We start from the raw sequence: 14,766 nt of genomic DNA, 5'->3' as shown, positions 1-14,766 counted from the left end.
GCCTTGATCCTACAGCCAGGCCTAAGAGTGGGAACATACCTGTGGAGTTATCTCTGAATAATGTCCCAAAGCAAAGAGCAGCAGCTTTCCATCCTCCCACTGCATACATGGGCATCCTTGTGCAGGATGGTGCATCTCTGTGGCCCCATGAGCTCTGCTGCACACATGTGCCTGTCTTTGGACCCCTCCACTGCTGTCATGGAGGCAGCCTGAAAATGTTGGTCCTTGATCTAATGCTGACCTGGTACCTTGAGCAGCCTGCCCACACTGTTCTGTGCCTTGGTAGGGCTGGGGATGGAGCCAGAGCCACAGCAGAAATGGCATCCCTGGCATCCTGCACACTCACTACTTAATTACCACTCGCTTCTCTCCTAGGTGAGGCCTTGGGGATTAAATACCCTGTGCAAGTGCCATACAAGCGCATTAAGAGCAATCCAGGGTCGGTGATTATAGAGGGGCTGCCTCCTGGGATCCCCTTCAGGAAGCCCTGCACCTTTGGCTCCCAAAATCTGGAGAGGATACTGGCCGTCGCTGATAAAATCAAGTTCACTGTGACACGGTATGTGGTGAGAGATGTCAGCCATCCTGTGGATCCAGAGAGGGGGAGAGGAGGGAGCCCACCTAAATGCACTCCCTGCTCTGCAGCCCCAGTCTGTAAATGCCTCCAGCCCCCCAAGACAGCAATTAAGGTGGCAGCTAATGGTTCATCAGAAAGGAGGGGACCATAAAACAGGCAGTCTGGCTTTCTTCCCATCCACTGCCTGAGGAGATGATGGGGAAGGCAGTGGCAGGAGAAAAAGATGCTCAGTGTGACTGATACGCAGGCAGAGAAATCCCATCCCCTTTTTTAGGAGGCTTGAGACTGATCATTGGTGGTGCAGGGCAGTGCTCAGAACCCTGCTGTGCTTTAGCACCCCGTGTTTGTGGCAGGGTCCTCTGCATTTCACAGCCTCAGGGGATGGCCATAAGTGGGAAGGGAGGGAAAAGCACTTAGCTATGTATCAGACTAAGGTGAGACAGGAAAAAAGTGGGCTTAAGAGTGTCTCCGTCACCCTTTCACTGGATCATGTTGTTTGTCTTCTTATCAGTGGGGCATGAGGTACATCATGCTGCCTCAAGCAGGGGTCACTGCCCCTTGCAGGGACCTCATCCCCACAGAGCTCCTGCTGGTCCCACGTGAGTTGTGGCATAGCGTGTGAAGGACAGGCTGATCCCCAGCCTTCCCTGGGCCACATCAGGGTGTTCAGCTCAGGCATGCTGGCTTCCCGGTACCATTTCATTTTAAATCTCCTTTTTTCCTTATTTTTCACAGGCCTTTTCAAGGACTCATCCCCAAACCCGGTAAGAGATGATATCTTTTTGCCTAAGCAATGCATTAGCCAGGTGTTTAGTGGTGGTCAGGAAGTTGTAAACTTGCAAGCAATAATTTTATCAGCTGGAGGGAGGTTGTTCTGACTTCACTTTCCTGGGCTTCCCACTTTGGTTTTGTTGTTGTTTGGTGCATTTGTTGCCTGAGACAGCTGGCGTCAGTGTCACCCATCAGTACTGCTGCTGTTGCCTTGAAATGATGGCATTTTTCAAGAGCTAATCTAGGGCAGGGATCTGTTTTCTCTTTTTAAGAAAACACCCACTTTCTTAAGTGTTTTCTTAAAATAAATCTGTGTTGTAATGAGCTGGTGGGTTGGGTGGCAAGAGAAGGTTGTCATAAGGGGTGATTAACCACAAGGGTCCATGGTGGGCTGCAGTAGCATGGCAGTGAAGTCCACTCCAGCTCGTGAACGTTCCACAGGCAGATACACCAGGGAAGACATGGCAGAGAAGAGGACAGGGTATCCAGGGTACGCTCCATTCACAGCTGCTCAAATCATCATCCCAGAGCCGTGTCCTTCACTGTGAGTCCCCACAGTAGCTGTCTCTCATTTCTTGGCTGCTCAGAAAAGAGAGCTGCTGTCAGCAGCGTGGGTAAAAACCTGTCTCAATTTTAAATGTCTGTAATTACAACTGTTGGAAGAGCACAGATGGGTGCAAAGAACCTTGTCATCTTTATTTATGGCTTCCCATTTCCTTGGCCAGCCTCCATGGCGATGGTACAATTTAGAAAAGACAAATATGACAGACAGGAAAACATTTATATGCCCTTATTGGGAATAGCAGAAAGGTGTTAAGAGCTCTAACAAAAGGTGAGCTGTCAGGAAAATTCAGACATGGTCCATGTGTTCACTTCTGCATCCCTGTGTAGGGCCCAGCCAATGATAGGGAGGTCCCCTGAGACCTCTGTGGAACTTGGTCTTAGACTTGTATCTTTTGGTCCTAAGCAGCAATGTGCCCGTTCACATCAGCTGGGCCTTAAACGAGCCCTCACTGAAGCACAAGTTTTGCAGAGCTCTAGTTTTCCACAGAGTTATATGACTATGTATACACTCCTCCAGCCACATCTTGTCTTTCCATTCCCCCACTCTAATCAGTATAATTACGTTAAAAGACGTTGATCTGACACAAAGCACATCAGAAGGCAAATACTTCAAGCTGCTACCTGGCTGGGAGATGCAACCTGAGAAATAGAGATGTAGAGGAGACTGATTTTCTTTTCAATGCTTAACATTTTTTCCCTCTTTCTCCAGTTGAATGCTCCCCTCACAGACTGGCCTTCTAGCACAAACCCAAAGACATACTTTATGTGTATTTCAGTACCCGAATGGGCTCAGCAGGTCACAGCATCCCTGCCAGGCTGGGTGCTTCATTCCCTCTCCTCCCATTGAGGTTTTAAATAAGAGCAGTTACAGGTGAGGGGTTTTTCTTACGTGACATCTCAATTTGTTATAGACAATTTCCCATATTTGCCAAATCTTCAGAGACAGTTCCAGGACTCGTAAGTATTTTCTAGTAGTCAGATTACCACTGGAATGTCTCGTCCAGAAAAGAGCTGATTGTATTTTGCCCCTCCCTAGTCCCCACTGACAGCAATTAACCCGTTGTTTGTTTTTCCACCCCACTACACCAAAGTGGTTGGTGGCAATACAGTGGTGCAGTCACTGCCTTGACTTTGATTGCTTTTCATCTGCCTTAATAAAATGAATGATTTCCAACTAGCCATCGGTCACTAAAAATTTAAATTAAAGTGTCTTCTTTTTACCTCAATATTGTGTAGTGAAGACCTGTCATGTAAAATGAAGAGCAGCAGCATTCTTGGCATTAAAATAAAATCAGTGAAAATCACTTTTATTTCATAGAGGAGGGTTAAAATGAAAGCAATAGTTACTCCCAAGTAGGATGGCATTGCAGAGGTCTCCAAAAGCTGGAAAGCTGAGGAGATGACATCATAAACATAAGGGAAGCTATTGGGTTTTGTGGATCATTTTGGCTAAAAATTACATGAAGAGTACACGTGTTAAGGAAAAGGGGAAATTTAATTAAAAAAAAAAAATCACTTTGGAGTGATTTTAGTTGCCTTTAGGTTAAATGATGGCATTTAATATGCTTTAAAGTTGTGCACCTCCTGTATCACAAAGAGCATTCCCGGTAACTGCGGGACCACAAATCTCTTTCTTTTGGGGACACCCATTTTTTAAGTGTAACAGAAACAGGTAAAAGGATTTCAATACAATCTGAGTGCTTCACGTGCTTTTTTTCTCAAGATAATCTGTAATCTGTATGTTGAGATGGTGTTTTTCCTCTAGTGGGAGAAGGTGGGGTTGCCAGTGCAGAAGCAGCTGGGGGCTGTGTGCCTGCAGGGATGCTGTTTGCAGAAGGAGGTGGATTTTGCAGGGAATTAGGCTGATTTTTTGGAAAAAACCCTTCCGCAATGCAGGTTTGCAGCCTCTCAAAGATGGGACAATGGCCCTGAGGCCACCGTGCCAGCACTTCACCTGCACTGCTTCCCCAGGGCGTTTAACCCAGGAGCACAATCCTTCTGGCATCCAGAAGTTTTGATTTCCAGTGTCTCTTCTCCACACTGCTGGTCTCTGCTGTGCAAAAGAGATTTGCAAAACCCCTTCTTGAAAGCAGCATGATCTTTCAGCATTAAACAGGAATGAATGAGCAGGGGTGATGCTCTAGTGCTATAAACACTATGCTTATCCTTTTGGTTTTTTTTTTCCTGAGGCACAGATACAAAACTGGCTTAATATGAGCCTTTGAAAAAAAAATGCCAAGCATAAGTAAACACACACATACACACACACAAAAAATATCTTTCTGTATGTTAATTTTTATGTGAAAATGTACACCAGCTCTATCTGTCCTATTCTCCAAGCTCCCTACCGCCATGATAGATTATTTTCCACTCTCCACTTAATAAAGTAGGGCAGGCAGTGTTCTTTAATTTAAAAAATCACACATCTAGGCATCCTTTTTAAATTTATTTATTTATTTATTTTCTAATCACAAGAGCACAGTCCTCCTCAAGACTTTGATGAGATGTGCCTCGCACTGGAAACTCCTAGCAAGAAAAATAGAAAAGAGGAAAGCTGTGATGAGGGCTGAGCACATCTTGCTCCATCACCAGGTTGCTTTTCAAGGTCCATATCCATCTCCCTTCACCCCCCAACCCTTTTTAACCCCCCAGCCAGGCCCAGGGTGATTATTTTTGAGTGTTCAGCTGGTCACTGTTTTTAGTCTAAGGTGAAATTTCAAGCAGGTTGAATATATATATATAATATGTGGGGGAGTGTGTGTGTGTGTGTGTAAAAATATGTATTTTTATATATTGATAATTATGAGGCTTAAAATTCAATCAGGTGTGAATAGCTGTGGAGCCTCAAAGCCTGTTTATAAGCATGTCTGTGATTCCAATCACCTTTTTCTTTCCCTAGCTTTGTCTCCTTTTCCCATTTGCCTCTGTGTGTGGCATTCTCACTGTTGAGAGGGCAGCACCATCATTCACTTCATCCAAGTCCTTGTGTTTACTTGGCTCTTTCCTTCCTTCTGCTCTCCACCACCCTCATATCCTGTTGTGTCCTTCAGACACCCCAAGCCCCCTCATTTTCAGAGTGCTTATCAAGCAGTGAGATGGGTGCCATTACAGCCTGACCATAGTCCAGCACGCTGCGATGCACCCCATACCTTGCAGCACAGTTGCCCTGAACCTGGTGGGATGCTTCCTATGGTTAAGGCTGATGGCACGTTTGGGTTAGCAGGACAAGAAATTTTAATTACCTTTCTTAAGGTAATTTTGTAACAGCACCTTGAAATGCTGCAAAAGCCTTTGAGTTGCTGCCAACCAAAGGAAATGCCATGCTGCCTTTTCTAAACCAGTTCTGATTCATATTGGAAAGATCCTGCCATATGTTGCTCTCCATTTCTGCCTGCGGTCTGCTTGTGCTCCTGCCTGTGCTCCTGCCTGCATTCCTCCTTGATAGAAGCCGTGCCAGGACTTTGTTCCCTCTTGGCTTGGATGCTAGCTTGGCTTTCCCAGCACCAGCATGACCCATATGTATCTCTTCCACTTTGCCTAAGCATTTAGTGTGGCAGATACTGCCCACAGGGTGTCACCAGCGATTTAGGGGCCCAAGCTGCAGAGATCATCACGTATTTCGGGGCGGGATCCTGCAGCATGCCAGTGAGCGGCACTGCTGCAGCCACTTACGGCAGAATTTGTCTTCCAGCAGCTCGGGGGTGAAGAGCCCCACCTCGTGTGGGTCTACACCCAAATCTCAGTGCCTGCAGCTGCCCTGGGCAGAACCACATATTTTTTCTGTTCCTTTGTGCCGCTGAACCAAAGGGCTCTCCTCCCCCATGCAAGGAAGCATCAACAGAGCTCTGTGCTGCAGTGGCTGCTTTCCTGAGCCTGCTTGAAACGACATAATTTGAGCTAGGTATTTGGAGCTACTTCAGATTGCTTATGCCTCTGCTTAGGAAATTTGAACACATGCTCCTGCTGTCTCCCCAGTCCCCTTCAGTTTGCCAGTGTCAGCACACTGCAGTCTGACATCAAGAGCCTCCCATCTGAGCCCCTTCCTTGCCCTGGTGCTGCACCTCCTCACCAGCTCTCCCTGTGGCTGTGACTTCAGCAGGATGAGCTACTTCATTCCTCCTTTTGCCCATCATGCAAAACCTGGTCACAGTCCCATCCCTGCTGTTCTTCCACAGGAAATTAATTTCTTTTTATGTCACTTACAACTTTGGAGTCAGTGGCAAGCACCAGCCTCTCCTTAGGGATTCCTTTTTCTCCTATTTCCCCTGTTGCTGCAGAACTGACACAATTTCCCTGTTTGCTTTTCAACTGCTTTAACCTGAGATATTTTTTTCTCCTCTGGCACTGGAACAGCTGTGCAGCACAGCTGCTGCTGCTCTGGCACGTGCCATAAATGCTGCCAATTTGGCCATGGATCCCTATGCACATGTGGACCTTGAGCTGCTCAGGAGAGTGGCATAGCCAAAGGGATGTTAGCAGGCTTAAGCACATTCCAGCAAAGCAGGTGAGCCCAGCTCACCAGTAAATAACTTGCCCAGCAGTTATTAGCTACCAAAAGTGTCCCTGTGCCAAGGGACCAGAGGAATTTTAAGCTGCTAGAGACAGTATCATCCTGGGTTTTGCTTTTGTTTATGACCAAGAAACCAAGCTGCAGCACTCATGGATCTCTTTTTCTTTCTCTTTTTTTTTTTTTTTTTTGTCTTCCATTAACTTGCGCTGTAGCCCCTAGACGGATAACATCTTTGGAAAAAGCCTATGCTGCTTTGAATGGTACGTAGCTCAGTTGATGCATCGTAGATGGTAGCAGACAAGAAATGCACTTGTGTTTTAATATGGGAATGAAAATGTCTAACCCCCCCCAAATTTCAGGTATTGTTTTTTCATCTCTGCTCTGTTTCCCTGTGATATCCAGAACTGAATGATACAGTGTTTTATTGTTGTTATTAATCCTTTCTGCATTTCTAAGCACTGTTGCTGTAGTCCCTGAGCATCGATGCCATCACTCCAGCCAAACAAACCTGACACGTTCTTCTCATCCTTCATCCCTGTGTCCCAACAATTACTTTTTTACAAATACACTTGCCATTCTCAAGGAGAGGTTGCATGGATTTGGGTTGGTTTTTTTTTTGCTTTGCTTTAACACATACTCTGGGTCAGGGTTGGTGGGTAGCCATGAAGGCTCCAGGGACATAAGATACAGGCTGATGTACAGGTGTAAGGAGGAGCTCACCTGCCTGTTCCTGTGGCAGGGCACGGCATAGCTACAGCAGATCCAGCCACAGTGCCATCAGCTGGGATTTTGGCTGTGGGTCTAGGTGTTAATTGCTGCTCCCACAAGCTTATAGCTCTGCTTTGAAAACATACATATGTTAAGCTAATTCTAACTGCATTTAAACCTGAGTTACTGCAGAATAGCCTCAGTAAAGTCAGCATGTTTATTCTGGATTTACACAGAGGTATAACTGAATTGCAGCCATGGAAGCTGGAAGGGGAAAGAATCCTCTTAGGATTCAGGGCCAGATCCTGGCTGCTGTAAGGATCCTGCCCTGGCTGAGTATCTCTTTGATGAGTCTGGGATTGCCTGCAGAAGGGATCTGAGCCATATTCTCAGTAGGATGTGTTGGGCAGTGACAGTTTTCCTGATGAAACGGGCTTTGCGACAAGTCTTTGGGAGGTTGTTACTCCATGAGCAGTGGCTGAGTGGAGAACAGGCATCCCCTTGAGCAGCATTTGAGGATACAGGTGGTGGCATGGGAAGGAAGAAGGTGCCATTGGGTATCCTACCCAACTGTGCTGTGGCTTCACCACTGAGATCAAGGTTCTGCACATAACATCATGAACACAGACAGAACCATTATTTTTCCATGGGATACCTTGGATTTGGTTGTGTGGGGGTTGTTTGAGTCACTAGAAGAATACGCATTGGATTCTGTTGCCCAACAGCAGACACCTAAACCTCAGTTTTAATAATTACTAAATGTAGCTTGGTGTTTCTCAAAGAAATGTTGAGCTCTGACAAGTCCTATAGGAAAAAAGCAAATGGTGCTTTAAAAATGTGACCACTTGTCTGTAAGTACCTGTGGAGTGCAGGGGTCCTGACTTCAGGCAAGTAGGATTGGGAAAAAAAGGGTTAATCGACTAGCTACTATTTTAAAACAAACAAAAACAAAACAAAAACCAAACCAACCAAACAAAAAACCCCACCATAGACCTAAAGCTAGCAGCATGGATAAACCTGCTTTATGGGAGGGATTAAGCACATGTCAAGAGCACCAGTGGTCTCCTTGAGTGATTAATTCCCAAACCCAAATGGGTAAAATCAAAAGGAGATGGAGATCCCTCTTACCTGGGCACGGTGGGGTAGGTCCCTGGGAAGCAGTGCTGTTGGCCAGAGCCTCCTCTTTGGCTTCGCTGTTATGCGTGCTCAGTTCCAGGATTGTCATGACATTTGTTTGTGCCCTTGAATGGGAATTCAGGAGTAGCACCCACCTCAAGGTGGAAAAAACCCCCTTGGGATCTTGTTTCTTGCACTCGGGTCACTTGGGGCATGAGCGGAGAGACCTGCTGCATTTTTCAGTCCCAGAGAATTAAACGAGTGAGAACACTGAAATTTGGTGTAGTTTTGTCTGCTACCATCTACACATCCATACGGGTATGTATATACAGCCCAGAAACTGAGCATTGATGACAAGGAAGTCACAGAGGGAGTGCACAGGGTTGGCCCCTCTGGTCTGTCGTGGCCTCCAGAGTGGCACCATAAGGCATCACCTAGAAACCAGAACTCCTTGGCAACATTTGACTTTCATCTATTCTATGTATGTTTTCCTCCATGCCATTCAAGCTGCTTTGTTGCCATTTCTGTATTTGGAGCACAACTTGGCCCTGAGCTCTCTTTACAGAAAGTTGGTTGCTTTTTTTTTTCTTTTTTTTCTTTTTTTTTTGTGTGTGTTATATCTAGGCAAAACAATTGTTTTCCAGGTGGAGAAGAGGCTTTTTTGAGGCCATACCCTGCAGTAGCAGGGTGCAGAGGTTTGAGGTTGCCAGCTTCTCTCCAGCACCCACATCAGCAGAGTGGTTGAGGTGTGGGATGGGGGTCTTTCTGCCTGGAGTGCTCAGCACTGAAATCAGTCCCATGCACAGGGGGGCAGGGACTTGCAGGGGATTGTCACCTTGCATTTAAAACAAAATGTCCAGCCATGTGTTTGCTTAAAACTAAAACAAAAATCATATGATTGCTCAAAATAATAAAAAATCGTAATCATGTGATTGCTCAAAATGAAACTAAATAGCTGCAGATTGTGGGCAGAGGATACTTGGATCCCTCATGCCAAGGTTTTCAGAGATCACCTTGATGCTGTAAAAGCCCACCATGAATAGCCATCTGCTCTTGTGAGACCCCACCTGAAGCACTGCATCTGGCTGAGGCTCCCAACACAAGAAAGCCCTGAACCTGTTGGAATGAGTCCAAAGGAGGCTACAAATATACCCAAGGGCTGGAGCACTCCTGCTCTGGAGACAGGCTGGGACAGCTGGAGGTGTTCACCTGAAGAAGAGAAGGCTCTACAGAGACCTTAGAGCCCCTTCCAGTCCTAAAGGGGCTCCAAGAGAGCTGGAGAGGGACTTTGAACAAGGGCCTGGAGTGAAAGGACAAAGGGGAATGGCTTCACACTGCCAGGAGGGATGTGTGGGATGGGATATTGGGAAGAATTTTTTCCCTGTGAGGGTGGGGACACCCTGGCACAGGTTGCCCAGAGAAACTGTGGCTGCCCCATCCCTGGAAGTGTCCAAGGCCAGGTTTGACAGGGCTTGGAGCAACCTGGGATAGTGGAAGCTGTCCCTTCCCTTGGCAGGAAGTTGGAACTGGATGGTCTTCTAAGGTCCTTTTCAACCCAAACCATTCAGTGATTTCGTTATTTTTACCTAGTGGCTTGCCAGTCTGGGTGACAGTGCCTTCCTTGGGTGCAGTGAGGATCCTCTTTGGGAGGAGAGAAGGTGGGGAGTCCACCCCACTGAGCTGTTCCTGCACTGTACATCTCAGCTGGCTAGGAGCTGGAGGGGTGACTGCAGCAAGAGGCAGATAAGATGTGTTCACTTTATACCTGTGGGGGGAAAAAAGGCATCGAAAAGGACAGGTTAGGGTTAGGGTTAAGGTCATTTGACCCTAGGTCAAAGGTTAGCATCATGACCCTAGTCATTTGTCCTAGAGCCTCCTGAGGATGCTGAATAGCTGAGTGTAAAAATCTACTGTCTTAGGCACCTCGTTTGAAATGAGAGAATGAAAGAGAAACTGTTTAGCACAATGAGGATAATTAAAAAAGCTAGTAAAGCCAAGCTGATTATATAGGATATTATAAAACAATACTTCACTTAGGAGCTTAGCCATAAAAGTGCTCTCTCATTCCTTGATGTCACCTGTGGGAGCCTTCATGGCACTGAGGGCTTGAGTCTTCATTGCTTTGCATTTTTTCTAGTCATTTACAGCCTTGCAAAGTAGATATAAAATGCTTTTAGCTGTGGCAGCACATGGCAAATGGAGATCTGGCAGCATTTTAGAGCTGCTTTGCACAGCTCTGAAAGGTGTTGCAGGGTACCAGCACAGAGCAGCACCTCTGAGGTGTCCCCAGGCCATGCTGGGCCAGAGAGACAGGGATACTGTCCTGCATTATATCAGTGAGATTGGTTTTCCAGGGGCTCAGAAGGAAACAAGGTAAGTTCACCCCTGTCCTTTCTTGCTTTTGCAGATGAGGACGATGCCAACAGGCTTGGAGAGAAGGTGATTCTCCGAGAGCAAGTGAAAGAGCTTTTCAATGAAAAATACGGTGAGTCTCTTGCTTGTACACATCACAGGGTAAGGTTGGTTTTGCTGAGAGCAGCCACAGTTAAAATTAATTCCACAAAGGCCCCTCTATTTATAGCCCAAGCACATGGCAGCTGCTGCAGCGCAGATATTGTCCTGCTGCTCCATGTTACAGCCTGTCCCCAGGGACGTCCCTGTGTCTCACTCTTGGCAGGTGGGACCATGACCTTCCTGTTCATGACCTTGTTGCTCAGTCTTGGAGAGGGGAAGGAGTATGGCAAAATGCAGCACAGTAGCAGGATTTGTTCAGTCTGATGTCAGCCTTTGATGGGACAAACTCTCCAGGAGGAAAACCAGAAACGTGGCTGTGTAGCCACTAACACCTTCAGGTTTTAGGACTGCAGAGATGCAAGGTGGGACCAGGCTCTTAGAGTTAGAAACAGTGCAGGAGTGAGGGATGTTCTCTGCTCCCCACTGAGCAGGAACTGGAGGGGTATCCAGAGAGGTGAGCAGTGGGTTTAATTGTACAGAAGGAAGGGCTTTTAATGCAGCAAGGAATTAAATTGAGGTATATCACTGCCGTAGAATGTTGTGGAGGCCAAAGAGATAAATTGATTCAAGAAATGGGCAGGGATGACGTGACGTGATGATGTGATGTGATGTGATGTGATGTGATGTGATGTGATGATGAGGATGAGGATGGCTTTGATCTCCATCCTGGGCGACGCCCAGACCTGCTGACATACAGAGGCAAGATGAAATGGGCAAATCTCTTCCATTTCCCCTTTGTCCTGGGCTGTCTTGCATGCTGCTGCTGCTGGTCCAGCCATGGGCTTGGGCAAGTGCAGCTGTGTGTGTGTCCTGAACTCACCTGAGGCTCCTGACAGAATTCTAAATGGAGACTAACAGAGCAGACAATAAATTGGGCAAGTAGATGTAAAATGGCTGGGTGGGACGTGACTACAGCAAAGGTTGGGCATCATAGCACCCATGGCTTCCCAAAGTCCCCCAGGGCTCTTGGTCCTCACTTGGTTGGTTCTGGAGCCCTGTAGGGTAAAGCTGTTGCGCTGTCCTCTGCTCTGCCATTACAGGAGAGGCTCTGGGCTTGAACCGGCCTGTCATGGTGCCCTATAAACTCATCAGGGACAGTCCTGATGCTGTGGAGGTGACCGGGTTGCCAGACGATATCCCTTTCAGAAATCCCAATACCTATGACATTCATCGGCTGGAGAAGATCCTGAAGGCACGGGAGAGCATCCGAATAGTGATTATAAACCAGCTCCAGTAAGTTTTTCCAGCTTTGTGATGGGGGAGGTTTCTGTTTGTTAAGTGTTGTCCTTGCTTCTTCAGCCATAAGGAGGGCAACTCACCATGAGGCCACCAGAGCCACCACATACCTGTGTGGTGGATGCTCCATCCCTGGCATCCACTGTCCTGTGCTGCGGGGAGGTGCTTGCCCATGGGTGGGCACAGTGAAGAGTTAGCAGGGCTGATTTGTCCCCTTTCTTATGCGATTTGGGATGATGATACTGGGAAGGGACATCACATGGGGGCAAGTAACTCAGAGATCCAGCTGAGTTCTTTCAGGTTGCTTCCCTCCGGGATGCACTGGGGATGCTCCCAAGTCCCCTCTCCACACAAAGGAGTGTTGGAGGAGGGTCAGGGTCAGGGTCTGGGCTGTGTCCCAGCACAGGCAGGCACACAGAGTGAAACAACTGACTCACCCCTTGTCTCTTCCACAGGCCATTTGCTGAAATCTGCACTGAGGCCAAACAAACAGGTAAGGGAAGGGCTAGGACATAACTGTGGATTTGCTGGCACTGTGGGAGAGAAAATGGATGGGAGTTGTGACGTGGTGTTTGAACCTCCCACATCCTCAGGGCAGGATGGGAAGAAGATCCTACCTTACAAAAAGTCAGGCTCAGCATCTGTTCCAGAGTAAACTATCCTCTTGGAGGATTCCACTTCTGTGAGCTGTGGGCAGACTCGGCTGTTTGGCTCAAACTTCCAGCATGTTCTGGAGGATATGATTATCCTTCTCCCATTAGCAATTTACTCACCATGAGCAATTTATTCCCTGGTTAAAGCCCTTAATTTGAGCCATCATTTAGCAGTTGAATTTCTAAGGCAACGAGGTTTCTGTCATCACTGGGAATGTGTTTCTCTCTCTGTCCCATCATCCCAATAAATCTCAGACAGTTTTAATCAAATGTGTCAGAATTAGCAGTCCTAGAGATAAGTACGATCCTATTAGTTTTATGAAAAGAGGTGGATGAATAGAGAAGGGAGATCTGGCAAGCAAGAGCATGCCTACAGTGTGAGGAAAGCTGACAGCTCTGTGCCAGGTCATGGAGGCCACAACAGAACATTGCAGGGGGATGCTCTGTGACAGGCAAGGTCAGAGAGGGCAGATGAGTCCCCACATTTAGGGACCACTCTCAGGGCTCGGACACCTCATGCCTTCCTGCTTTTCTTGCAGAGAAAGACATCAGTGTTCCCAAACGGAAGCGGAAGAGGATCTCCGAAGGGAACTCGGTATCTTCCTCTTCCTCATCTTCCTCTTCCTCTTCTTCCAATATGGAGTCTACATCCTCAACAAATCAGATCTCACTTGTGGTAAAGCCTTCCAGATACTAGGGGGGTTACTGCCTACCTATCTTTCTGCTTCAGGATGCTGCTCTCTGTTCTCCTCGAACTGTCACCACCTCTCTCTGCCTGACTAACACTATAAAGTATGATGTAAAATGGCACAAGCAGGTTTGGCGAAGGAGGGGACACACTTGTGGGGCTGTCTTTGTCTGCAGGGTTTGTCTGGGGGAGGTCCGCAGAGCAAAGTGTCCAACACCCCCTGGGACTCTCCTACATTCCTGCAGTGTGCCTCGGGGGTGCTCAGCTTTAGTGGGTGCTGCATATGGGACAGCAAATCCCTCCACCTCAGTTTTAACCCAGTGGGTTAAAACACGAGTGCTGGTGACATCACCTCAGGTCTGTGGTGCCTCTCAGCAGGACCCAGTGGTTCCCCATGGTCCAAGCTGTGCTGGGTGTACCTGTAGCTTGGTTTTGAGAGCAGTGCAGAGCTCTAGAATGCCACAAAAGTGGAAAAATAGGAGATAAAGTCAGGGAGATGCATACAACTGCGCTTCCTCAGGGCTTGGCTTCAGTTGTGGGTGATACCAAATAAAACTCCCCAAAAATGCGCAAGAGAAATATAAACTTAAAAGGTTTTCTGTCAAGTTTGCTGGTGGTGTTTTGGTTTGGGATTGGTTCTGTTCTCTTACTTGGAAAGTGGGGGCAACAGCCAGTGTTGGAACATGTCAGAGGTTTGATGCATGGTTTTGTGTTGTGTTCTAACAGAGGCTTTTGCCTTCTTTTTCTCTCCCTCTCTTTCAGCAATGGCCCATGAACATGTACATGTTAGACTACGGTGGTCTAAACGTCCAGATCCCAGGACCTATTAACTATTAGACCTCAATATCAAATAAGAACCTCAAATGAAAGAATAAATAAATAAATGTAATTTATGTAAAAAGTGTATATTCCAATATGTATTGATGCCTTTTAGTTTTTCCAATGATTTTTACACTATATTCCTGCCATCAAGGCCTTTTTAAATAAAAATAAAAAGTGTTGCCTTGCTCTTAAAAGTACTTATTTTATTACATATAGTATTGATAAATAACATTTATAGGTAAGAATAAGGGCAGAAGGGCACCCCTTGGACAGACCTTGTTGGACTTTGGCTGCTCAGTAAATCCTTAGTGTCACCAGTGCTTGAAGCCAAGAGGCTTGAAACGTTTTAATGCTTCATTTAATTTAGCTCAGAGGTGTAAAAATTTATGTACAGAGCTGCCAGAGGAGTGGTACCGAACTGCAGTAGTGACAGAGGAGGGAACCAGCCTTCCCAAGCATCAGGCACCTTCACCCATGAGTTCTGTTGGCTCCAGAGCTGAAGTGTGTTTGGATTAAGGGGGAAGGAGGTTTCAGGCCCCCCAAGAGGTGAGATCCCCCCAAGCCCTCCTGTATTGAGCCTCCTGCCATCTCAGACTTGGAAAGGCAC

The 14,766-nt window shown here is 46.9% G+C and overlaps 1 protein-coding gene across 10 annotated transcripts in view; it reads left to right on the top strand.

Moving 5' to 3' along the window:
• GTF2IRD1 (GTF2I repeat domain containing 1) overlaps positions 1-14,353 on the top strand; it is a 72,979-nt gene extending 58,626 nt beyond the window's left edge. For 7 of the 10 annotated variants that reach the window (XM_039562803.1, XM_039562805.1, XM_039562811.1 and 4 more), the window contains 8 exons: positions 376-559; positions 1,313-1,341; positions 6,635-6,682; positions 10,654-10,731; positions 11,801-11,993; positions 12,452-12,489; positions 13,189-13,325; positions 14,100-14,353. In XM_039562803.1, coding sequence (XP_039418737.1) covers positions 376-559; positions 1,313-1,341; positions 6,635-6,682; positions 10,654-10,731; positions 11,801-11,993; positions 12,452-12,489; positions 13,189-13,325; positions 14,100-14,174 — 782 coding nt within the window. In that variant the 3' untranslated portion in view covers positions 14,175-14,353. The remainder of the gene's footprint in view (positions 1-375; positions 560-1,312; positions 1,342-6,634; positions 6,683-10,653; positions 10,732-11,800; positions 11,994-12,451; positions 12,490-13,188; positions 13,326-14,099) is intronic. The other 3 variants (XM_039562812.1, XM_039562806.1, XM_039562808.1) reach the window with 2 other exon arrangements.
• Positions 14,354-14,766: the final 413 nt, after the last annotated feature.

The sequence above is a fragment of the Corvus cornix genome, chromosome 19 (genome assembly GCF_000738735.6).
Source record: "Corvus cornix cornix isolate S_Up_H32 chromosome 19, ASM73873v5, whole genome shotgun sequence".
Lineage (NCBI taxonomy): Eukaryota > Metazoa > Chordata > Aves > Passeriformes > Corvidae > Corvus > Corvus cornix.
This window is presented reverse-complemented; position numbering and strand designations above follow the sequence as displayed.